Genomic DNA, 23,860 nt, shown 5'->3' on the forward strand with positions numbered 1-23,860 from the left:
AGTGAGTGAGTGAGTGAGTGAGTGAGTGAGTGAGTGAGTGAGTGAGTGAGTGAGTGAGTGAGAGAGTGAAGTTAGTAGTGCATAGCTTATGACTGGGACAAAGTAAGCACAGGTCAATGAAGAGACTGATAAGAAGCCTTTTTTTTATCTTCTGGGTCATTTGTTTAAATGTTCAGGATATCTGGGAAATTCTTTGTCTGGAGAAGAGAAGGTGAGAGTCCTCTGTTGTGTCAGAAGGGAGGAGTCCTGATAACCATTCCTTTTAGAAAGACTGGGATCAAATCATCCTCTAAAAGCGGCTTCTTTAATATATTTTCCTGCATTTCTTTATATCAGCTGTATGTTTGCTCGTCTGTGTGTCTCATTTCACCTCATATCACCCAAACAATTCCCAAAAGCTGTAAAACGCTGCTTGTCAATACAGCTTTTTTCTGATTCATAAACTGCATTTTAATTTATAACCACAGGCCATCTTGGCAAAAGTAATAACTAAACGGATCAAAGATCATACCAATGATGATTTTTAGAGTCATGGCCAGGTACATTCCTGGATGCCACATTACTGTAACTATTAGATACAAACTATTTGCTTATCAAGCTCTTTAAAGGTTTGCATTTACAGCCATACAACCCATAGGAAAGAAAATCTAAAAAGAATCAATCGCAAAGATACAGCAGATATAGATTGTTTTCTAATAATTGTTTGTTTACTTAGGCATGCTTATTTATAAAAAAAAAAAATGAAAGTTTAATAGCACAATAACTCAGAGTTAAATTTACTGCCATGTTGTTTCTTAAACAGAAAAATGTACAACAATTATCTCATGAAAATACTGCAAAAAAAAAAAACACTTTTCAGTTTGTAATATTATTTTTACAAAGTTGTAAAACATTTAGAGAATGGACTCAATAGCTCCACTGTTCACAAAACAAGTTATAGTATCCTAAATATGATCTTTAGTTGTAGAATTCAGTAGATATAATAAATCTGTGGTATTGTTATCTATGTATTATTTCTATCTCTCAATTTCAAACTTTGAAGAACTATAAACTGATACAATGTGTACTCAGATTCTCATTATGAAATTTACAAAGCTCAAAGAAAATTGCAAAAACCAAAAAAAAAAAATAATAATAATAATAATAATAACGGTTGACAAAAGGTATAGGAGAGTATTGTAACATTTCTAAAGAACTAAAAGAGAAGAAAAAACATATCTGCATAGGTGTTGATGAACGATGGTGGAATTCAATTTCTTCTCAAATGGAGCCATCGACAATAAACATGATCAGGATGAGAGTTAGTTTTGAAACATACAACTTTATTTATGCCAACAAACTAAATATTGCATCGTTTCCATAAAATAAAATGATAACAAAAGTTCAGCTAAAATAATATGTAATATCTGTATTTTAGGGACATTTTGAGAAAACAGACTTTTTGTATTGTAGCCTTCTTTTTGCCTTTTGTGTTATATTGCTCTTTGTATGATAATTTCACAAATGCATTGTTGAAGACATTATTGGTTAAAAAGCCTGAAGTGCTCTGCTTCAGTGATGATGATAAGAGGAAAATGTTTCAAGTTAAATAGATTTAAACTGAGAACCTTTGTTTGCTCTAATGGTAACTATGTCCATTTTATCTGTCATTCACATTTATGTATATATTTGTGTCTTATAAAGCCTTGAGGGTTGGACATACTGATGTATGCAAGACAAACTGATAATAAAATACTTTTTTAAATCATATTCATTGTGTATTAATTCTTGCATGTTTCTCCTGGCACCCTGCTCTTCTATGGGTGAAATGAATGGTACACTCTAGACAGGTCATCCATCCATTGCAGGTCAACATAGAGACATACTTACAGGCACACACACTCACACCTAGGGACAATTTAGAGATGCCAACTAACCTAAAAGTCATGTTTTGGACTGTGAGAGGAAGGCAGAGTACCAAGAGAGAACCCATGCATGCACAGGGAGAACATGTGAAAAACATCACTCTGCATCCCCAGCTGAAAAACTGATGTTTTTATGTAGAATGTATGGAAAGACAAATAATACACTTTTTTTTTTTTTTTTTACAAATTATCTGATTTAAATCTGATTAAGTGTATCCTGTCAGTATGGATTCTTGCTTTTTTCCATATTTGCCAAATCCTATTATAATGGGAGATTTTTGGGAGAGTTTATTCATTACTTTCCTCAAATTTGGCTAGTATTTACTTTGTATTTTGCAGTATTATTTTGTGTTAAACTTTTTGGCTTCGGTAAAAATTCAGAAAAAGGTTTCACAAACCTCTTTCGATTTACTGGACTGAGTTCAGAATTGACATTGTTTTAAATGGAAATATTTTGTTTTTTCATTAAACATATTGTCTAGGTTGAGAACCTATATGTGCTTCAGGTGTAGAGGTTTTTCTGTTGTTGTTTTTTCACACTTGGTGGTAAATCTATATATGTTTCTCATGGTGGACACTTCAGTTTGGTTTACTTTAGTTAAAGCATAGAAACCTTCAACATTAATACAAATCTGATGCTGTTTTGGCATTAAGCAAGTAGAATTGGTTTATAAATATATCTAAAGCATGAAATATTTAAACTTATTTAATCTTTTACAAGGAGAATAAAATTGCAGTTCACAAAAATGTAAAGGTCACATTTTAAAAGCGTAAAACATTTTTTTTTTAAACTTAGAAAAAAAGTCTTGCAGTACAGGTTGTAGTTTTATATTTAAGAAAATCATGTTATAACTACCTTAAAATACATTCAGATGGTTCTAAGAATTTAAAAAGATGTGTGGTAATAGGAATATATATACCAGAGTTTAAAATATATATTTCTAAAATAATATCAGATCAACTCTCTGTTTTCACAGCAGAAATGGTGGCAATTATACTAAGCTTACAATGGGAAGAGGAGGGTAGACCAGATAGGGTGGTGGTCTGTACAGATTCCAAAGCAGTTTTAGAAAGTATTCATGTAGAAAGGAAATGATAGAAAACATTTAGTATTAGAAATCCAGCACAGTCTATTCTGATTATATAGGGGTGAAATTGATATTTGGTTATGTTGGGTTCCAGCACTTGAAGCTGTAAAAGGCAATGAAAAGGCAGATAAATAGGCAAAAATGGCTTTAGAGGGAACAATAACCATTAAAGTTCCTTTAGGGAAAAGGCAAGGTAAATCACTTATTAAGAGTAAAGAAATGGAAAAATAGCAACAAAAAAAAGTGGAACGAAAATAAGAAAGGAAGAGGATTACATAAGGTACGAAAATCAGTATTAAATAAAATCATTAATGAGAGAAACAGAAGGGAAGAAGTAATAATCATCATATTAAGAGTGGGCCATACCTATTTAAATGACAACTTATATTTAATAGGGAGGAAAATAATGACAAATGTGAAGGATGTGGAAAAAAAGAAAATGTAGAACATGTATTGATGAACTGTAAAACTTATGAACATGAAAGGGAGAAATTGAGAAGATTGGTTGGAAGAACAGGCAAGGAATGGAGTTTTAAAGGAATACTGGGAAATGAAGGAAATATAAAGGATATTCACAGATGAAGGAAAGCATCATTTATTAATCTACAGAATACAAAATTTAAAAATAGCATATGACGTAAAATAATTTTGCTACACACTCATGTACAGTAGGTGGCGGTATGCAGCTAAAGGTTGCGTGCGATCCTCCATAATAGAAAAGAAGAAGCAGGTTGTAGTTTAGTGGGGGCGCTAATGAGTTGCGTTGCTGATTTGAACCGCTAGGAAGAAGCGCTCTGAGGGGAAGAAGAAGAAAGATGCTCTTTGGCCACGCTGGCTTAGGTAGGTTTCAGTTGATGTTAGAGGGGATATTATGTAGGAATTCTTTGATAAAGATGCAATTTAAAAGGTGCGAGAGTGAATTTGGCCCACTTAGGTCATCAGGTGTAAATGTTCTTCGTTTTAAATCTAAAGTTGTTTGGTTAACATCTGGTTTGAATGCGGAAGCGACGCTTCACGGCTAAATGTATTTTTAACATTGGATAATAAGGTGTCTTCTGTAAATGTATGTAAGTTAATTATAATGTTGGTGGTGTGTTTGCTATAGGAGGAGCGTGAAAGCGGCGGCCTGACTGCAGTCATCACCATGAGATGCTAGAAGGTGAGGATGAGAAGCGCACATGGTCATGGATTAGCAAAAAAATGGCTCAAATAATCTTGGGAAATGTGGTTATTGTGAAATTCTTATGCTAGCAGTCAGAAACATTTCCTAGCTTGAATTGTAGGTGTCGACATTGCTGATTGAAAGCCCACAGGCCCAGGTTAGCTCACCACATGAGCTAACTGGTTTCCTGGTGGAAGTCCTGAACCCTGGTTTTCCCTTTTTCTTTTCTCTCTTTTTTTTTTTTTTTTTTTTTTTTTTTTTTTACAAAATGCAAGTTTAAGAAAGACCTTTTGATTGATCTTAATAAAAGAAATCGAGTATTTCTAATTCCTCTTTCTCTAAACAAAACCACGCAATAAATAGATCAGAATGTGTAGCAATTTAAATATAACAATATAATCAGCATTTTATCTGCAGGCTTAATATCCACGTTAAAAACAGAAATTAAGCAGCAGCAAAGCTTATAATTTAAGTTTTTATCTGTAGAAGATAGTTGGAGACAGACAGCAGACAGATTATGCTCTGTTTGTTTGTTCCACGAAGATAAATTAAGACACTGTCACACGCATTAAGCTTTGATTTAACTGAACCAAACAGCTGGTGTCTGCTTTTATTTGTCTTATCACTGCACATTACAACTTTAGAACCTATAGACCCATTCATAACGCTGCCCTCATGTGGCAGCAGGAGGAAACATGCATGAAAAGTGACACTAAAGACTTTTTTTTGTAAAGTACTTAACTAATTCTTTAAGATTTTCCCTCAGTTTGTATTTGCAGCACTTTAAGGAGCTATGTGAGGTAATACATAACTAGTTTATTTACATACTACTCATTCATAACCAGAACCTTCCATGATAAACTGGTACAAAGCATGTCCAAGCTTCTAACATCCTTTTCAGGCCGAACAATAGGGCCTCACTATGCATCTGGGGGGGAGGAGTGGCGGCCTAGTGGTTAAGGCCCACAGACTGCCACTCTGCCTCTCTTAGCAAGACCCCTAACCCCACACTGCTGCCTGTGCGCTGCACAATGGCAGCCCACTGCTCCTCAAGGGGATTGAGAGGTTAATATCTCCAATGTGAGATCAATTAAGTTCAATTATTATTTACTTTTGTATGCTGTGTATTTTTCATATGCCTCCAAACATCCACACTAAGCATGTTTTGAGAGTGAAAACTAAAACCTACCAACCTTTTGGTCTTTGTTTTAATGTTAAGCATGTTTTTGGTTGCATGGCCGAATTCTGTGTTACTTTGCACGTAGTAAATACAGTCAGACACCATGCTAAATTACTGTTTTTCACAAACTGACTTGACTAGATCAGAGTGCTCCTTATGTGCCTTGTTCTTATGTCAGAGTGACAACAATTTGTTTGAAACCTTTGAATGAAATCTACACAGTTCCTTTAAAACTAATCGGTTTTTATATTGAAGAAAAATTAGATTTTTTTCCACTTATGATCTTTTCTGCTTTTCAGTCCTGCAGCAGAGGATTATGGAGCTCTGCTACACTCAGTTGTTAATGTAACTGGCTTGACCTTCACTCTGGACGGTATGTTTTACTCCCACCCTTAATAGTTATAAACATTAGATGATTAATGGGATCACTGGAAAGGTGACCCTGGGCATGGCTGAATTCTGCTCCAGCTGGGCTCTGTGCTGGATACAGTCAGACACCATGCAACAGCCTCGTCTCATTCCTGCCAACATAACCTGGATAGGCACTTCCCTCAGCTATTATCCAGCTACACAGGAAAGAGTACAATAAACTTAATATTCATAGCATGTCTTTAAAAACATTTTTTCCTGCAGGGCACCCAGTTTCCAAACAGGAGAGGAGTCTGCTCTTTCTGTGGTAACTACATTCAAGTCTTTTTTCTTTTTTTTAAAGATTTTCATTCCTTTGTTATTTATTTGAGTCAAAGTTGCAGTCCATAGGTGTTCCATGAAACATCTTGTTTCATGTAACAAATGACTATATGCCTCCCACCTGGACAGAGCCAGACCACAAATGAGGCTGTAAATGGACACTGCAGGGAGAGGCTGTGCCAGAAACAAGCACTCAGTGACCTGTAAAGATTTATGTGAATGCTTCTCACTACTTTTATAATAAACATGTCACTGTGCTGAAAATAACCCGTGTGTACTGTCTTTTTGTGTGTGTTTTAAATTGGGCTAGGCAATTAATTGCAATTGCAATGTAACAAAATCCAATTTTCAAACTGAAGAGGAACTCAACTTTGGTTATGTTACTTTTAACAAGACTTAAGACGAATTCGGATGTTGCTAAATTTGAGCTAGCATGTAGATTCATGCAAGCAATAGAAGTAAGCACCTTCCATACAGGTTACGGTAAAGTCCTGCAACAATGGAATCTGGAAAAGCAAGCATTCAAGGTCATGAAAAAAATGAAACCCTGGAGGGAGACCTTTTACATGTTTGTGGTCGGTCAGAAAGGAAAATTGACAAAATTGTTTTTTTGGTTTTTTTTTTTTTTTTGTCTTTTCAGCCTTAGTTGTAAATTGAGTTCTCTGGAAGAGATGCAAGAAACAAAACCATGAAAAGTCTTTAAAGATTAGATGTGGGTTTCAATATTAAAGTTTAATAAATATGTTTATACAAATTAAAATATTCTTTCATTAGAGCAGCTCACATTTTCCCTTTGTTTTTGCCTATGCAGTTTGAGTTTAGTCAAAACTAAAGATTGACATTTTGGGAAAATACGAACTGATCCTAAATGAAACATTTCTATATTTTGACAAAAGATGAAGACTTCAGTGGAGGCTATATTCCTCTATATTAAGAACTCGTTTTACAGAATATTTTTTATGTAAAACAGAAAACCAAAAGCTTCCCTGACTAAAAGCTTTAGGAGGTACGTCCCCCACACTTCTCCCCTCATCCTCCAAGGACACTTAAGGGCTGTTCTGATTTTACCAGTTCAGTTTCTTGAGTAGAAGTAATTCCCAGTTGTTCAGACGTATCACCAGCTGTGTTGGCCCGACTCTTCCGCCTCGGCAGCTATAGAAAGCAGGATGGTCTTTGGAGAGTTCTCGAAAAGCGCGGCTCTGTTCTGAGTTTGGCCCTTCTTGACCCAGTGGCCGTAGATCTTGAAGGCGCAGGCGTCGATGAGTTTGCGGATGGGCTTGACTGCATACGGGTCGCTCTTTATCACCTCCTTGGTAACAGGCTTGGCCCGGCGGTAGTGGCAATAGATGCGCATGGTGGCGAGGACAGTCATGCAGATGACCTGATGGAGGAAAAACAGTTTATAAGGTAAAATTAATAACATTTTATGTTGAAATTAAAGTTTCTTAAGGTTTGGTACCTCTGCATTAAATACAGGCTATAACTGTCCAATGATGCAGATATTAAAGAATATTCCTGAAAATTATTCACTCATGTGGTGCAGTGGTGGGAGTAAGATTACTTGATTTATGAAAGTTCACTAACAAACAGCAACCAGTCATTTAATTCTTTGGGTAATTTGAGCTAAATAGGGAGATATTTTAATGTTTCTGTACCAGTGGTATTGCAGCTGGCTGCTTTGATGCAATCTCAACTAAAACATTTTTTTTTAGATCAGCAAAGAACCAAAACAGATCGCTAACATAAAAAAGAGATTTAAGAAGCATCCCAGACACTCAGTCTTTAGACCTACAGAAAATCTGCACTTAAACTTAAGGAGTTTTAAAAGACCTTCAGCTCAAAAATGTTACACATTTGTCCCAGTGCTGTTGGAGACGCCCAATATACTAATTATTTAATTGCTTTACAGGCTGTAAAACATTCAACTGTATTTTTGGATGACATTTGATAATGAGAAGAAGGATCTCTTACCTTGAATCGCCTGTATGGACTGAACTGCCGCACTTCATTAACTACATACTGAGAGAAAAACGAGTGGTTCAGAGCATCAGATGCAGTGAAACGCTGCTTTGGGTCCACCACCAACATCCGGGAGATCTTAAACAGTATAATATTAGCTTTAGGTTATTAAAACTTTTGCTGAAATTTTAAAAAGACAAACCTAAATGTTGGGTTTAAAGAAAAAAAAAAGCCTACCAGATCTTTAACTGTATCAGAGCAATCCTCCCATTCTGGGGATGAGAAGTCATAAGTCCCTGCTAAGATCATCCGCAGCATCAGCATCTGTTTTCTGTGCCAGAAAGGTGGCGAGCCGGCCAGCAGAGTGTACATGATAACACCGGCGCTCCATCTGGAAACACAAGCATCAATGACAGAGACGACTGTGACCTTTCTAAGCAGCAACTATAAGCAAGCTCTCTGATCGAAGCTTTGATTAGTCCAACACAGAACAGATGGAGTCAGCGTGGAAAGTTGAAATCCCCCTTTTACTGTCCATGTGAGATGGGCACCAATTAGTCTCTGGAAACTTACATGTCAACAGCTGTGCCGTATCCTTTGTGTTCTGGATCCATGGAGCACTCGATGATCTCAGGAGCAAGGTAACCCGGTGTCCCACACACCTCTGCATTAAACACATGTTCAAATAGGCAGAAACCTCAACTTGTAAAAGCTGAGTGCACATTTTTCAGTTTTTAGACATACTGCAATAGTTACAATAAACATGTTAGTGAATAGGGATGTTTAATCAAATAAATTCTGTTGTCTAAATATCACAGTATTAATCCAGAAAATGTCCCTTTCTAAAATAAACTGAATACAATGAGAGGATTTAATTTTTGTCAATTTTGTGGAAAAAAAAGTCAGCTGTAAAATGCCTTTTTAAACTGTATGGAGGCCCATCCTTTAGCTTCTCACAAAAGTGTGCAGGAATGTGTGACCATTCCTGCAGATCAAACTGCTGCAACTGAGTCAGGTTGGTAGGTTTAGCTGCAGACCACACCACTTTTTAGCTTTGCAAACACTTTATTCTAATTAGTGATGAGACTTGGACCTGACTTTCCTCCATTAAGCCCCTTTCAGACTGTGTGATTGGATCAATGTCCAAATGAAAGACCTGTTTCTAACAAAGCTTTAACTGCATGGATGAAGTTTCACAACACCAATGCTTCCATTATCGTATTCTCAGTTGGTGGGGTTGTCAGGCTATCAAGCTTCCCCTCGTTCTAATTTTGTCCCAAAGTGCATTTGGGGACTTTAATCTGTTTTTATTTATTTATTCTTGTTGCCTTTGGAGTAATGGCTGCTTCCTCTATTAGTGCTAGTAACTAGTACTTTCAAAGGTCTTTTGTTTTTGCTCAAAGTTAGTGTTTGGGACAGAACTGTCTTCTTCCTAAACGGTATAATCACAGAATATTCCCGTGATGTTTACGGTGTTATTTAATTGTTTGGTCAGATGAAAATGGCGCCTTTAGGCTTTGAAAAACTTTATCCGAGGATTGATTAGGATCTCCTCAGTTTTCTTATAACAATTGACTGTTTTCCTCTGTTGAACTCAGATGTCTAGACCCTGCCTGTGAGTTGATTGTTTGAAAGTGACATTGATGTCTCTCTGTATGGAAAGGAACGGTTTTGTCTGATTTAATGTAAAACAGGGAGAAATAATTATTTTATTTTTTTATGTTCAAGTGAAAATCTGTTTTTAATAATGAAGGTTACAAAAAGTTTGATCTACTTAGCAAAAAAAAAAAAAAAGCTAAACCCAGAGTTCAGTAATGTGCAGCGAAAGTATGTGTCATTAAAGGATATTTACCATTGCTTTTACAATCCATTCCTATTATTCCTTATAGATTCACGTAATAATGTTTTTTCATGGGGGACACTGAACAACAGAATAACAACAAAAAAAAGGTAAGGATGCATTGTTTGGTTTATAAAGTCAGCCACAACAGATAAGAACTGTGATCCTCTTTTTAATACGGCTGGAGGTTAAAGCTGACTGTAACTTCTCATTAATCATTAACGTAAATTATAAAGGAGAAAAATTAAAAAGGTCAAAGGGACGAATCATTTACAGTCTCTTCTGTCACTGCATATCATAATAAGAAAAAAAATGATCTAAATAAGTAAAAAATTCTTAAGATTATAGTATTTTTCCCTTAATTTAGAAAGTAAATAACATTATTCCTCAAAGGAATAATAACTTTAGCTCTTGATATTAAACAGTTCTTTTTTTCTTATTATTTTAAACTTATATCATCTTATATCGTCTGCATTTTTTCTTACTTACTTGCTCAAATTAAGAGAAAATACACTATTTTAAGAAAAAATTACTTCCCTATATTTCAATTTTGCATCATATGTGTTCATTACAGGGAAAGACCAGTTCTAGAGGACACTGGGCCTTGTCGGCCTGTCTAGAACCACCTATGATTTCAGCATATATGATTAGGGCATAATTACATTTCTAAGCTTGATGTGTTTGGAAACTTTAAAATGCAGCTGCTTTATGTCCAACCAAGTCAGATCAACCTTTACCTCCCTTTATCAACAGAAATGCTAAATTAATAAAAAAAAAATAAGAGTTTTAATATTTACGTATGTGGAAGCTCAGTGGTTGCATTATTTCTTTTTTTTTTCACCTTTTCTTTAAATTTTCTGATTTATAATTTTACTTACAAAGCAAAACTTCTCCTGTCTTTTGTGTTTAAAAATACATCTACTAAAAGTTGAATTTAGGCTTATCTATTGACTTTTGTCTAGCATATTTTACGGTTACCAGAGGATGGCTGCATCACGCTTAATTAGACGCCGGTCCTAACCCTTGGAGTCCACCAAGTTCACTTCATCGCCAGTTTCTGCTGATGATGATCTTAAGGTTTCTGGGAAGTCTAGTTAGAAAGGTCAGCATACCACGGCCCTCTGGCTGCAGCCAATAGATCAGAGTGTCCTGTGCTGTTCATAGCAGGAAGCACGCTTTGCAACTAGATCCAGATTCATGCCCCCCCAAAGCACCAACTGTTGCTCTAATGAAACAGCAGGTTGTGTAAGAAGGAAAGATAGCAGTTTTCCTTGTGGAGGGCACTAAACGTATCAACTGATCTTACAGGAAGTGATGCTGGAGCTGATCTCTATCCTTTAGTCAAAGCTTGAGGTTGTCAGGGAATTTTGTAGCAGATATAGGATTTAAGGGACTATTGGTTTGACTTGTGACTCCACTGAAAACCTCCACCCACCTTTGAGTGTCTGTCCTGGCTGGATCTGCACGGCGAAGCCAAAGTCTGTGAGTTTGATGTTCATGTTGTCATCCAACAGGATGTTCTCAGGCTTTAGGTCCCGGTGAACGATGTTCTGGTCGTGAAGGAACTGGACCACCTCCAGCAAAGCACGCATAATCTTCCTAAATGAACATTTATCTGTTTAAAAAAACATTACAGGGAGTAATGTTGGTAAAGCTGGCTTACAGACCTGGTTTCCCTTTCTGACAAAGTTACTTTCTCCGTGAGGTAGTCAAAAAGTTCCCCTCTCTTCATCCTGGGAGGAGGAAAATGAAACATAGGCTGCAGCTTATTTGAGCGGTTAGACGTGTAAATCTAACATAAACCACAACACTTACAGATCAAAAACCAGGAAGAAGAAAGCTTTGGACTCGTAGCAGTCTTTGAGCTGTACTGGAGACAAGAAATCACTTCATCAGTGGATCAGCTGATATCTGAGCATCATCGGACATTTAGAGATTAGGAAAAGTGCTTACTGATGTTTTCCTTCCCACAGACTTTCTTAAGGATGTCAATCTCCTTCACCGTCGCCTCTCTGATCTCCTCAATCTCCTGCGGGGTAATTTTGTCAGATGGGGTAATGTCTATGATCTTTACAGCATACTCCTGATCGGTGCGCTTGTTCACACAGCGGCGTACCACACTGCTCACCCCCCTGTCAGAGAAGAAAACGTCAACCAACATCTGAGCACAAATGTGACACTTTTGTTCACTTCAGAAACAATCTCTGTGTTTTTATTTTTTTAAATAGCTCATGATTTTATTCACCTTTTGGTGATTTACAGGAACAACAGATTTAAAATCTATATTATTATAGTCTGAGGAAGTTGTTTTTTAAAGGTTGAGTCAGATCCCTGAGTTTAACCTAATGAAACTAAGTATGTGGACCTGACTACTAATGAACATAATTTCCTCACTTCCAACGACCTGCTGACCTGTATGGGAGAAAGACACTGTTACGCAATCACCCGGCATGACCATCGGTCCAGAGACCCTCCTAACACTATAACCTTTGTCCACAACGTGTGGAAGTTAATGAATGCTGCCTTCTGCACGCTGAGGCTTACATAACAGCCACCATCTTAGAGGCAGCGGGGAATGATAATCAGAGCAGCAGGTATTTTAGACCATTCCCTCCAAAAAAAAAAAAACTCAGTGGAGACATGAAGACAGACGTGCACTTTGTCCTTTAAGATGTGTTTTCACAGTTTTGCATTTCACAAACAGAAAACTTTGATGTATTTAATTTGAATATTTTGTTACAGATCGACGAAAGACCAAACCTGCCATAAATAAAAACACATACAGAAAAAAATGAAGGACTTAATAATATAAAACTGTTTGAAAAACTAGCAAATAATATGAATTTGTGTGCCATTAAACGGGACAAAATAATAAAAATTTGATATATCTACAATTAATCGATTATTTGTCTAAAAATGTATATTTTAACTTTTATTTTTACTTTTCTTCTTGCTTTTATGCTGACTTATTTTTTAACCCACTTATTTTCTGTTATACATTTTTCTAAGTGTTTATTTAATGTTTGTGTATTGATTGCAAGTGGGTGCAAATAGAGGTTAAAAAACATAACAGTAAGAATAGGATGAATGGTTTTCTAAATCTTTCTTCTATCTTTGAGTTTTTTTCTGCACCTAAATGTTTTCCAATTATCAAACTAATTGGAATATCAAACAAAGATAACAGCAGTCGATTTGAAATGCTTTTAAATTGTCATGAAACGTATTAAGGGATATTTATCTTAACTGCTCCCTTTGGGAAAATATTATTCACCTCTGTCAAAAAATAAAAATTCAACTTAAGTAGCCAGACTTAAGCTTGATAACAACCAGTGATGTCATCAGGCTATATGGGTTATATCAATGTGGGATATTGGTCTGATTTTGACCAAAAAATTCCAATATTAGCAAACAGATAAAATCAGTCAGCTTCTGTTAAAGTTTAACCCATTGCTTAATATAACATGAGTCAGTTGTTCTCTGACCTAATGTTGTTGAATTTTGTTCTCTGTTTTGGTAATATTACTTATTAAGCCTTTACTTATGAAAGCTTGTATGATTTGAGGTAATATTGTATCAGGTCAATATCAGTATTGGTCAGTACTCAAAACTGCAATATTGATATCGTATCAGAAATGAAAAAGTTCCCTAATAACAACCGCAGCAGTGAAATCATAAAAACAGTTAGATAGAGCCTGTCCAACAGAATTACGGGGAGTCATGGCCTGTGTGGTTAGCCTTTGTCCTGTGAGCCTATCCCAGAATGCTCCAATGGACAATGGCAGCCCGCTCCCCCCTAAGGAGATGAGTTAGATGCAGAAAAAAAAAAAAAAATATGTTGAAATGCACAAAGTTAAAATAATCAAGTAAGATAAGAAAAAGTAAATAGATGATAGCCTGGAACTGCATAACTGAAGGTTAACTGAAGCACATCAGCCTCTAAGGAAAGGAGATCTACTTTATACACTGCAAAAAATGAAATCTAAATATGCCTTTTTTTTTCTTTAGATAGTTGCATTTTTTCTTGGCTTAAAGAAGTAAGTAAGACACTTTGACAATAAAACAATTTACATTTAAAATAAGAAAAAACAATTGCATTGTCTTATTTCAAGTGCATATTATCTATGATCTTATTTTAAGAGTAAAAAAAACTCATTCCATTGGAAAATTATCTTATTTACCTGAAATGAATTGAAGATTTTTTTTTTTTTACATATTTCTAGATTGTTTTTCTAGCGTTTTATTTTTCAATTGCTGTAAATTATCCACTTTTCCTCTTCACATGCCTCATAGTTTTTATGTAATTTTGTTTTTATCTTTTATTTTTTATTTTTATGCATTCTGAGCAAAATGTTCATAAAAATATAATTGGTTGAAAATGACAATAATGATGATTGATTCTCTATTACCTGCAGATATAGCTACTTCTTAATTAAGACTGTTTTCTTTTAAAGTGTCCCGTTTTACCAACATAAAATAGATTAGAGTTTGTTTAAATTGACATAATGGGACTAAAACTGATTTACAGGCTAAAAACTAACAGCTGAAATGGGTCTCAATTCATAGATCATTATAAAAATATTTGTCATCACCCAAAAGGAATGGAAATACCCTCAGTAATTCTGAATGTTGCACTCCAAACACATACCGGCCCAGGATCTCCTTGGGTTCGTACTTGTCGTAGAACTCCTGTGCTCCCACCCAGTCTGGGATCTCCTCCTCTTTGGTCATGATGAAGCAGCGCTGGTTCACGTCCGAAAGGTAAGTAAATGTTTTCCTCTTATACGTCAAAGAGAGCTGCAAGAACTAAACATGCACAAAACAACACTGAGGTTTTTAATGTATGTGCATTCATTCTCAATACCTTCTGATGCCACTAAATTCCATAGTTTTACTGCAGTGGAATAACATCACACAGACTAATTTCCTCAAACTATATTAGTACAATTATTGGCATAATCAAATACCGGAGCTAAGCTTGATATTTGTTTTTGGTCTATGTGTTGAATAACTTTTAGTCACTTATTGCATCTTATTTCTGAGATAGACTAATGACCTTTTCAATAACAACAACAATAGCATTTTGCCAATGTTTGCTAAATATCCAGTCCACCAAGAGACACTAGAGAATCAGGCACTGGGTGGACTGGGTTAGTGACTTCACATTTCCTTTAAATCATGCAGAGGCAGAATTTCTTAGCCGTTCCTCTGAATAGAAAACACTAGAGAACATTTCATTCAGAAACAGCTTAAGAAATACATTTTATTTCCTGTTAACACAGAGCTATATGTATAGAGTTTGCTAAATCAGGACAGGATTGACACTGAAAGTTGTTTTGTTTTTTTACACTCCAGCATGAAACAAAAAGCAGTTGGTAAAAGGGTCGTAATCCATACTGTTAAGTAAGGTTGAGGCTCTGTGGTACTGTGGGCCCAGTTCTCTTCCAAGGCCCTGGGAATTTGGATATTTTAAATACAGATCTTTGTTGTAAATACTGGTCTTCATTGGAAAATTGAAAATAAATCATGAATTGCTCTGGAAATCTTTGGCTAAATGAACACAAAGGATTCAGTGGAGATTCAACATACTTATCCTGAGGCAAGATCATTCCCAGGGTAAAATCCTTTAAGAATGTGGTGGTGTTAGCTGAAGAGAATTTAGGAGTAAGCGCAGGACTTTGGTCCAGTGATTGTGAGTGGTAAAACATCCTGCTTTGCGTGAGTCTACCTTATTAAACGTGTAGAAAACTATCCTAGTGGGAAAAGATGCTTGTACAATGTTCTTTTTTGCCTCCTACCTATAAATCAAATACGTTTGCATCCTCATTTTTTAGTGTGGGATTATGTTGGTATAGTTTAAAACTTAAGATTCAAATTGTTTTTACACACAGGGTGGAGAAATTGCAAAACAGTGTTAGACCTGATTTACTCAACGGTTGATTTGATTGGATTTCTAGTCTGATTATTCATGCGATTTTAAGCAGTGTCCATTGCAGTTAAAATCACAACCTAGATTTATATTATAACCCCACTAATATATATATATATATATATATATTTAATTTTCCTGTATAATCTGTTCATAGCTTTCATATTTATTTTATAGCCTTTTACAATTACTACGTTTATATAAACCATTTAGTTTCTTTACACGTTTATATATTTATATCCTGTATAGCACTTCTGGATAGATGCAAACTACATTTTGTTGGTTTGTACCTGTGACAGTGTGTGACAATAAAGTTGAATTCAAATTCTAGATTTACCTCAAAGCAGTGTTTGAATGAAAGGATCCCTTATGAATCTCCATCATGCTCCAATAAAATCAGACAGAAGAAAACCCCCAGCTCACTCACCGTCTTTCAGCGCCTGCTCCCACAGAGGGACTCCATGGTTAAAAGTGTCCTGTCTGTTCCCAAGAAGTAAAAATCAACCACTTAGAAATCCACTCAGACTCTAGTGCAGCAGGAGCGCTGTAGAGTCGCTAGTGCCATGTTGTAAAGGGTGAGCTTTAATGTCAAATGCCAAAAATAAATGGGTGCTTCCACAGCAACTTCACGTGCAAAAAAAAAAAATCCAGATTACCAAACGTACATCCAAGCAGCTCCTTCTCTCACAGCTAAGGCTTTAAGGCACACTTCCCATGTGTCGCTTGCGTTTAGCACCGAGACCAGAGTGACACAACAGGTGCTGGAGCCCTGAGGTGTCTCTGCTTCAATGTTCCTAAAATCTAATTGAAGAATGTAGCAGATAAGAATAGAAACAGTTCAGTGTGGTGTGGCTGAGGAGGCAGTGAAATCAAACACCAACGTCATCATCCATGTGCTTTATTTGCTTTATCTGATGAAACCATACGATGAGAACCAGCAGCTTAATTCTACATATTCTGTGTTATTTGAGCTTTTAGAATAAAAGCGCTGCTAATGAAAAGCATCATCTAAATTACACTCAACTCAAAATAATGACACCAAAATATATAAACAGTATTTATAAGACTATGATTACAAACTCTGCAGCTGTGTTCTCACAACAAAATGAGGTTGCTTCAAATAGTTTGTTTAAATAAAGCATGTTTATTGGTGGTTTGATCCCTTGAAGATTACACCCCACTAGTATCTGGTGAGCTGACACATGATCTCAACTCTGCAGGACTTTTTGTCTTCATCTCAAGAAAGACCTAAAGAGGAGAGAAAGACATTTCAATGAGATTGTTTAAAAAAATTTAAAAAGAAGTTTTATGGAAAACCTGACAACACATTAAGAAAAAAGGACACTTGACACTACTCCCCCTAGTGGTCACACTGAGTACTGCTCTACTATCCATCATTCTAATGCTAAGTCATCCACATTCTATTTTACCTTCTGCTCCTCATTTTCTAGTCCCCTTCAGAGAAAAAAAATAAAGGGAAAGAAAGATATAAAATATGTGAGTTTTTAATACAACTGAAACAGCTCACCATCTCAGAAGTACCTCAGATTCACTGATCAGTTAAACATTTCTGTACAATAGAGACTTGCTATATTTAGGTTACTAGGATTAAACTCTGCAGCAGGTTTCTCACAACATCTAGACAGAAGGATAATTCAATTTAAATTCGGTCATTATATTCAGAAAGTAAAACTAACACTTTATGGATGCATAACACTGACTAATACATTTTACTTCTTGTTTTCTGTTTACTTGAGTTTATTTGGTAATTTCAATTTAGAAAAGTAGACTACAGAGGACAAAAAAAATGCATTTTAATCCATAAGTATTGTGGCTTTCATCATAATACGGAAGTTCCTGATTTGTTCTTGCAGGTCTTTCCCACAGGAGATGACCATCCAGAGTGATGTATTCAAGAGACAAGTTAAATCTTTATCAATCCAACAAGTGGGAAATTTCAGTTGTTTTAATGAAAAGTTAAGTTAAAGGAAGATATGTTGTAGAAAGGGGTGTAGGAGTACAAGAGAAAGCCCCAGTGTTGGTTTTTAAAGCACATGGGTTTCTAAAGTTTGGAGATTGACAAGTTGAAGGCTAGACAGAGCTTCATGGGACAGACGTATCCAGGACATGGTCTACAAACGTCAGGGTTCTTTGTTTTAAGCCACCTCTAAACCCCACGCAATGTCAAAAGCGCCTTTTGCAGACTAAGGAGATCAAGGACAAGAGTCTCTAGAGACAGAAAAAGGGAGAGGCCCAGAATCCAAGCTGCTTGAGGTCTAATGTGACATTTGAACAGCCAGCTGTGATTTATGGAGCCTTATCTACATGTGTTGGTCCACCTTGTTTCATTAAGTCCAAAAAAGATGTCTATTAGTTTTGTTTTTTTTTGTTTTTTTTGCTTTGTGGTTATACCCATTATATTTCCCTGCAGTACTTCTTTGGACCTAACCCCCCCAGAATTAACAATACTGTCATAGATGACCATTATGCCAATGTTCTTTAATGGGCTGATAAATAAAGGTTGATTGACCAAAACCTCAGAGTATGTAGAGGAACAGTGGAAAACAGCAATAGAGATTTTTTTTTTTTTGCCAGAGGAAAAGACATATTACAGAAAAAAATCCTATTTTATTGACTTTTTAGAAAGTAGAAGAAACCTTAATAGTTTAAGTCTACACGTTGGGCTTTGAAGATTTATAATTAATGCCTAAAACACATATCTCCTGTGGCTTTAACCTCATGAAGGCACTTAAAAATGTTCAAATCCTTGAATATAGTTTTAACTAGTTTTACATCAATGCACTCAGAATCAATGTAAACCAATAGAGCGGATAAAAAGAAATTCTGAAATAAAAAGCTATTTAAAAAATAAACAAAAACTCTGACAAAACCAGAAGTAGATAGTCGAGAAAATGTTTTTCTATTTACATTTGCATATGTAAACTTACCATTAGCAAACCTGCACTGTTTGAGCACTTCGCCAAATCCCTCACAGAGCTTCAGGTCACTCTGGTTCTGAGCACATTCCAGGAACTGCTTCAGTTCATAGGAGCACATCTGCGTCTGGTCTGCCTGCTGCTGTCCCTGCTGCTGGTACGGCTCCTTATGGACACAAAACACACAATGATGGTTGACAGATCCTTCATTAGCAGAAAACAACTTCAGGCATCTTGAGTTAAGACGCTGGTCTAAGTGCGTAATAAAAGCTCTGATGGTGATCAAGCAATTCATCTAATTCTGATATAAACTAACTGGTGGTCTTTTCTGATGAAAACTTGGTTTCCTTATTTGAACTGGCTCAAGGGTTTCTCAGGCCGGTAATCTTTAAATGGGTCATTCTTATTTACAGTCCCAAATCCTTATTGTCCTGGTCCAAACAAGAGCTTTACCTGTCATGTTCATTCTATCACAACTCTTTACTGGATCTTTAATTACAGTCCTGCCAGCTGTCTGGTAAACAAAATAATCTTCTCCAACCCTAGTTTCACAGAAGGCTGCTCATCAGTTTACCTGATATGTGACGTCAGGCCTGGCAGCCTCAGAGCTGCCTCCGCTGAAGGCACCAGTCATGGCGTGACCGAGGGTGTGTCCCACTGCAGAGCCCACTGCCACGCCTGCGGCTGTCGTTGCCATCTGTGCGAACATGCCAGGCTGTCTGGGCGCTGCGGCTGGCGCACCAACAGCAGATGGAGCGGCCTGCATGGGGACTGGAGCATGAGTTGGAGGTGCCGCCCTGGCCATTGGTGGAGGTGAAGGTGGTGCCCGGCTGTGGAAAGTAAAGTTCAATTTAAAAGGTCAGGGAAAACGGCGTCAACAAAAGGCCAAACTATGCAGTAAATAACTCATTTTATATCAACACCTTAATCCTTAATATAGGAACAGAAAAGTTAAGCAGCTGTGTATATTTATGAATTAAAAGAAAAATATAATTCTAGAGCATTAAATTAACAATTTTATACATCAGGTGTTTTAATAGTTTCCCTTTAAATAGGAATAATTTTAAAGTGCAAGCTGTGTTGAAATCTAGGCTGATGTTTCCTTAAGGCACTGGCTGGAGGTTTCCTCAGGTCACATTATACAGCAGAGCTGGGATCCCCACGGTCACTGCTTATTACATTGTTATACACTTCGAAAATTTTAATCCTCATCAACAGCTGTTAAAGAATCACATCTAACGGCATACATCAAAACAGAAAGCTGTTTGAAACATCAACAGTATGTTTGGTCTGGTCCTTATGTAGCCACTGTTTTGGGCCAAATATTTGCACAGCCTAAAATTTATGCATTACATATGCTATTTTGTAATTTATTAGAATAAATTATTTTTTTTATTTAACAATCAGCTCACCTTTTCTACTTTATTTTTTTCAGCTACAAGAATGATTTTCCTTATTTTCAGTACAGATGGTTGTTGTTTATCTTAAAGAAAATTGACCCATAACCTGGAAATATTTGCTGGAAATTCAACAAAATAAATATTTGAGACACATCGATGTAATATGTCTATTAAAACAACAGACATAGCTAGACCAGAAGTTATCCTGATACACTTAAAAGTTGACCTTTTTAAGTCTTAATAAGATATATCTTTGACATTATATAACATAATGACCTTCATTCATTTAAGTCGATTACAAGAAAAAGACAACAGCTTAAAGCGGCTATAAAACATCCGATTTAAATGACTAAATAAAGTTTAAATCACTGACAGCAGTTAATCTCACTAACGTTCCAGGTTCAGACTTTGGTAGATGACGCCGTAACAGTTACCTGAATGTTAGCATATCGGCTAACCCGCACCTCGCATTCTTACAGTTTCCCCACGGTTTCAACAATTTAGGCAAATAACGTTAAATGTATTTAATTACCTGGCAGGAGGGCTCATCCTGCTGGGTCGGCTTCTGCTTCCTCTTGGCATTTTCAAGAGTTAAGTTTGTTTCGCTGCTCGTGTGAGAAAAGATGGACGCAACTCTGAGCTGCTATGACACACGCTCGCAGTTTTATCTCGACCTTTAGTTAATCCGGAACTTTCCATGTGTTACATCAGCTATCCTCCGACTGACTTCCGCTGCCGCAAAAACTATTGTGTAACTGATGATAATATATAATAAAAATATTTTTTTTGTTGTTGTACCATTTCTCATTAAAATCGGATAATAATTTAAATTCACAGATGCCTGTTTGTTTGTTCTTTTTTTTACATTTTCAATCCAGAAAGGGAACAATGTGCCTAAAACATGAATATAATTTCGGCAATCTAAAAATGGTGGTAGGAAGAAATATATCGACACAACCTGTTGCAACTAACCAAAAAACATGTTGGGGACAGTAAACATGTGACACAGGTTCCTCTGGCTAATTAAGTAAGATTCAGACCGAAGTGCAAAATGAAATGAAGGAACATAAGCTTGCGATGATTCTCAGTTATCCAGGTCATAGTCATTCAAAAAAAAAAAAGTGTTTTAAAAAAAACAATCCACTGGACTTTGTTTCCAAGTTTGAAGACATTACGCTTTCCATCCAGGAAGCTTTTTCAATTCAAAATGTCAGAATTAGTGTTGAGTCCCAAGCTTTATAGAGTAACCCAAAATAAAGCCTTGATTTGGCTTAGAAAACAAGTCCTCCCCTTAGGAATGGGGAGTCCTTGAGGCCATTTTTGGCCTGCAATACCTGATACTGGTCTATGCCTTTGAAAGGGAGGTCGTTGTTGGCCTGGCTGACCAGGCGAGATGTTTTGGTCCCCTGCATGGGGAATGGTGTTGAGATGATAGTGGGAAGGAATCAACCCTATGCTTTGTAGGTTTTTTATGGATGAAATTTGAGTCCACTCCCTCTGTTTAAGGTTTTTGCTGTTTTAATATAGATGGCGTCATTCACATCCCTCTCAAACCACCTTACTTCTTTGTCCAAAATGTGAACATTCTGGTCCTCAAAAGAATGACCTTTGTTCATCGGGTGTCTATGTACAGCCAAGTCTTGTCCGGAGGAGGTCGCTCTTCTGTGTTGGGCCATGCATCTGTGGAGAGGTTTTTTTGTTTCTCCAATATGAAGATCACAGCATTCCTCAATGCATTTAACTGCATACACCACTCCGCTCGTATTTGGTCAGGGGGTTTTGTCTCTAGGATGCACTAGTCTCTGTTTAAGCGTCTTGTTTGGTTTGAATTCTACTGGGATTTTGTGTTTGGAGAAAATCCTCTTGAGTTTTACAGAGACTCCAGCAACATATATGGATAATTAAATGTTTTTGCATTAAATTATCTCACCATTATGTTCTGCTGCGTGTCTTTTGGATTTCCTTGCTGATTTGACAAACGCCCAGTAAGGTTTGGTGAGCACCTTTGATGTGTTTCTGTTCTTCTTGCTTCCCTTCTGTTTTGTAGGGACATGCTCGGCTTTCTGTCATCAGAACCTGACAACACCGGGCTCCCCGGATGGGATGGGAAACGTCTTTAAACTTGGAAAAAAAGTCCAGTGGACTATATTTTTTAACACTGTTTTTGGAAAGGAATCTAAGCTGCACATCACTGTGAAAACATCATCCACACCGTGAAACATGGTGGTGGCAGCATTGTGTTGTTTGGATGCTGTTCTTTGGATGCCTGTTTGTTTGTTTTTTTACATTTTCTATCCAGTAAAGGAACAATGTTCCTAAAACATGAGTATAATTTCGAAAATCTAAAAATGGTGGTAGGAAAAAATATATCGACACAACCTGTTGTTTGTTTGTTGTGTTGTTTGGATGCCTGTTTGTTGGTTCTTTTTTACATATTCAATTCAGTTAAGGAACTATGTGCCTAAAATATGAGTATAATTTCGACAATCTAAAAATGGTGGTAGGAAAAAATATATCGACACAACCTGTTGTTTGTTTGTTGTGTTGTTTGGATGCCTGTTTGTTGGTTCTTTTTTACATATTCAATTCAGTTAAGGAACTATGTGCCTAAAATATGAGTATAATTTCGACAATCTAAAAATGGTGGTAGGAAAAAATATATCGACACAACCTGTTGTTTGTTTGTTGTGTTGTTTGGATGCCTGTTTGTTGGTTCTTTTTTACATATTCAATTCAGTTAAGGAACTATGTGCCTAAAATATGAGTATAATTTCGACAATCTAAAAATGGTGGTAGGACAGGGAACCTGAGGTTGCTGATGCTGATGATCCATGGTGCTTCATACAGGACTTAAAGATTTTCTCCCCTAGTAAATTAAATAATCTAGTGCTTATTGCTTAAATTTGGTGATCTTTGTCCAATTTTAAAATGAACCTGATGATCTAAAACATTTAGAAAAATATCAGGTATTTGCATAACACAAAAAAAGTTTTTCTGCACTGTCTGCATTTCACATATGTAGAAGGAAAGCAGATACCTTGTGATATTTCTTTAAAATAACAACCTTAATTGTTAAACTGATAACAGTGTAGTAAGGATGTACTTTTGGATTAAAGTTTGTTATTACTACTATTACATTTTTTCCCCTGATACATACACACACACAGCTGTTTTTATGACATATGGGGACATCTAACTGACTTGCATTTATTTTATAGGGCATAACCCAGACCTGACCCTACTACCAACTTATACCTAACCCTAACCTAAACAGAACCGTGCAAGACAGACCAATAGAAGATCCCTTCTGCCTACAGCTATCAAAAGCTACAACTTGATCACAAAAAAAAAATCAACAAACCCTATGAGTTACTGAAACATAAAATTTCCCTTTATTAATAATGTATTTTTGAATTAAATTATTTTTCCAGTTAACCTGGGTCCTGGATATGCATGGGGTCCCATTATCCTCAGCACTGTTCTAGCAGTGCTTGGAAACATAATCTCTAATGAATTTTCAGATTCCTTTTCAGGTTTAATTACCATGGGAATATCAGTTATCCCACTGTTAAGGAAGAAGATAGGAGCTATGTGTTCCAGCAGGGGATTGCAAATTCAGAAAAGTTAAACAAAAAATTTTGATATTTTCCTTAAATGCCCGCCATTTATTAACTGTGTTATCTGCAATGAAAATGCAAGTAGAATATTCATAGTTCTAATCGGAAGATTTCACATTAGAGAGAAAAAAGCCTGGAAAATAAATAGAAATTGATAA

The 23,860-nt window shown here is 36.3% G+C and overlaps 2 protein-coding genes across 2 annotated transcripts; both read right to left on the reverse strand.

Annotated features, from left to right (window-relative positions):
• Positions 1–6,682: 6,682 nt before the first annotated feature.
• On the reverse strand, positions 6,683–16,466 carry phkg1 (phosphorylase kinase, gamma 1 (muscle)). Its single transcript, XM_015380414.1, has 10 exons — positions 16,177–16,466; positions 14,469–14,626; positions 11,777–11,955; positions 11,639–11,693; positions 11,491–11,556; positions 11,259–11,422; positions 8,557–8,647; positions 8,221–8,374; positions 7,996–8,121; positions 6,683–7,405 (listed from the first exon to the last, which is right to left on the reverse strand). The coding sequence occupies exons 2-10, from the start codon at positions 14,549–14,551 to the stop codon at positions 7,139–7,141; spliced, it is 1,185 nt and encodes a 394-aa protein (XP_015235900.1). The 5' UTR covers positions 14,552–14,626; positions 16,177–16,466; the 3' UTR covers positions 6,683–7,138.
• Positions 16,467–16,978: 512 nt separating this feature from the next.
• On the reverse strand, positions 16,979–20,795 carry chchd2 (coiled-coil-helix-coiled-coil-helix domain containing 2). Its single transcript, XM_015380413.1, has 4 exons — positions 20,618–20,795; positions 19,260–19,515; positions 18,698–18,851; positions 16,979–16,997 (listed from the first exon to the last, which is right to left on the reverse strand). The coding sequence occupies exons 1-4, from the start codon at positions 20,665–20,667 to the stop codon at positions 16,987–16,989; spliced, it is 471 nt and encodes a 156-aa protein (XP_015235899.1). The 5' UTR covers positions 20,668–20,795; the 3' UTR covers positions 16,979–16,986.
• Between the last annotated feature and the right edge of the window lie 3,065 nt (positions 20,796–23,860).

The sequence above is a fragment of the Cyprinodon variegatus genome, unplaced genomic scaffold (genome assembly GCF_000732505.1).
Source record: "Cyprinodon variegatus isolate N-32 unplaced genomic scaffold, C_variegatus-1.0 Scaffold213, whole genome shotgun sequence".
NCBI lineage: Eukaryota > Metazoa > Chordata > Actinopteri > Cyprinodontiformes > Cyprinodontidae > Cyprinodon > Cyprinodon variegatus.

What these genes read in the sequence shown, in the direction of transcription:
- phkg1 (XM_015380414.1), bottom strand. Translation starts at nt 14,551, where the DNA reads ATGACCAAAGAGGAGGAGATCCCAGACTGGGTGGGAGCACAGGAGTTC. An exon ending in TACGGCACAGCTGTTGACAT is followed by an intron (nt 8,375 to 8,556) that starts GTAAGTTTCCAG and finishes TTGTGTTTCCAG; the next exon opens with ATGGAGCGCCGGTGTTATCA. An exon ending in GTCCATACAGGCGATTCAAG is followed by an intron (nt 7,406 to 7,995) that starts GTAAGAGATCCT and finishes TTCCTCCATCAG; the next exon opens with GTCATCTGCATGACTGTCCT.
- chchd2 (XM_015380413.1), bottom strand. Translation starts at nt 20,667, where the DNA reads ATGCCAAGAGGAAGCAGAAGCCGACCCAGCAGGATGAGCCCTCCTGCC. An exon ending in AGGATGAGCCCTCCTGCCAG is followed by an intron (nt 19,516 to 20,617) that starts GTAATTAAATAC and finishes TACTTTCCACAG; the next exon opens with CCGGGCACCACCTTCACCTC. An exon ending in GGCCTGACGTCACATATCAG is followed by an intron (nt 18,852 to 19,259) that starts GTAAACTGATGA and finishes TGTGTCCATAAG; the next exon opens with GAGCCGTACCAGCAGCAGGG.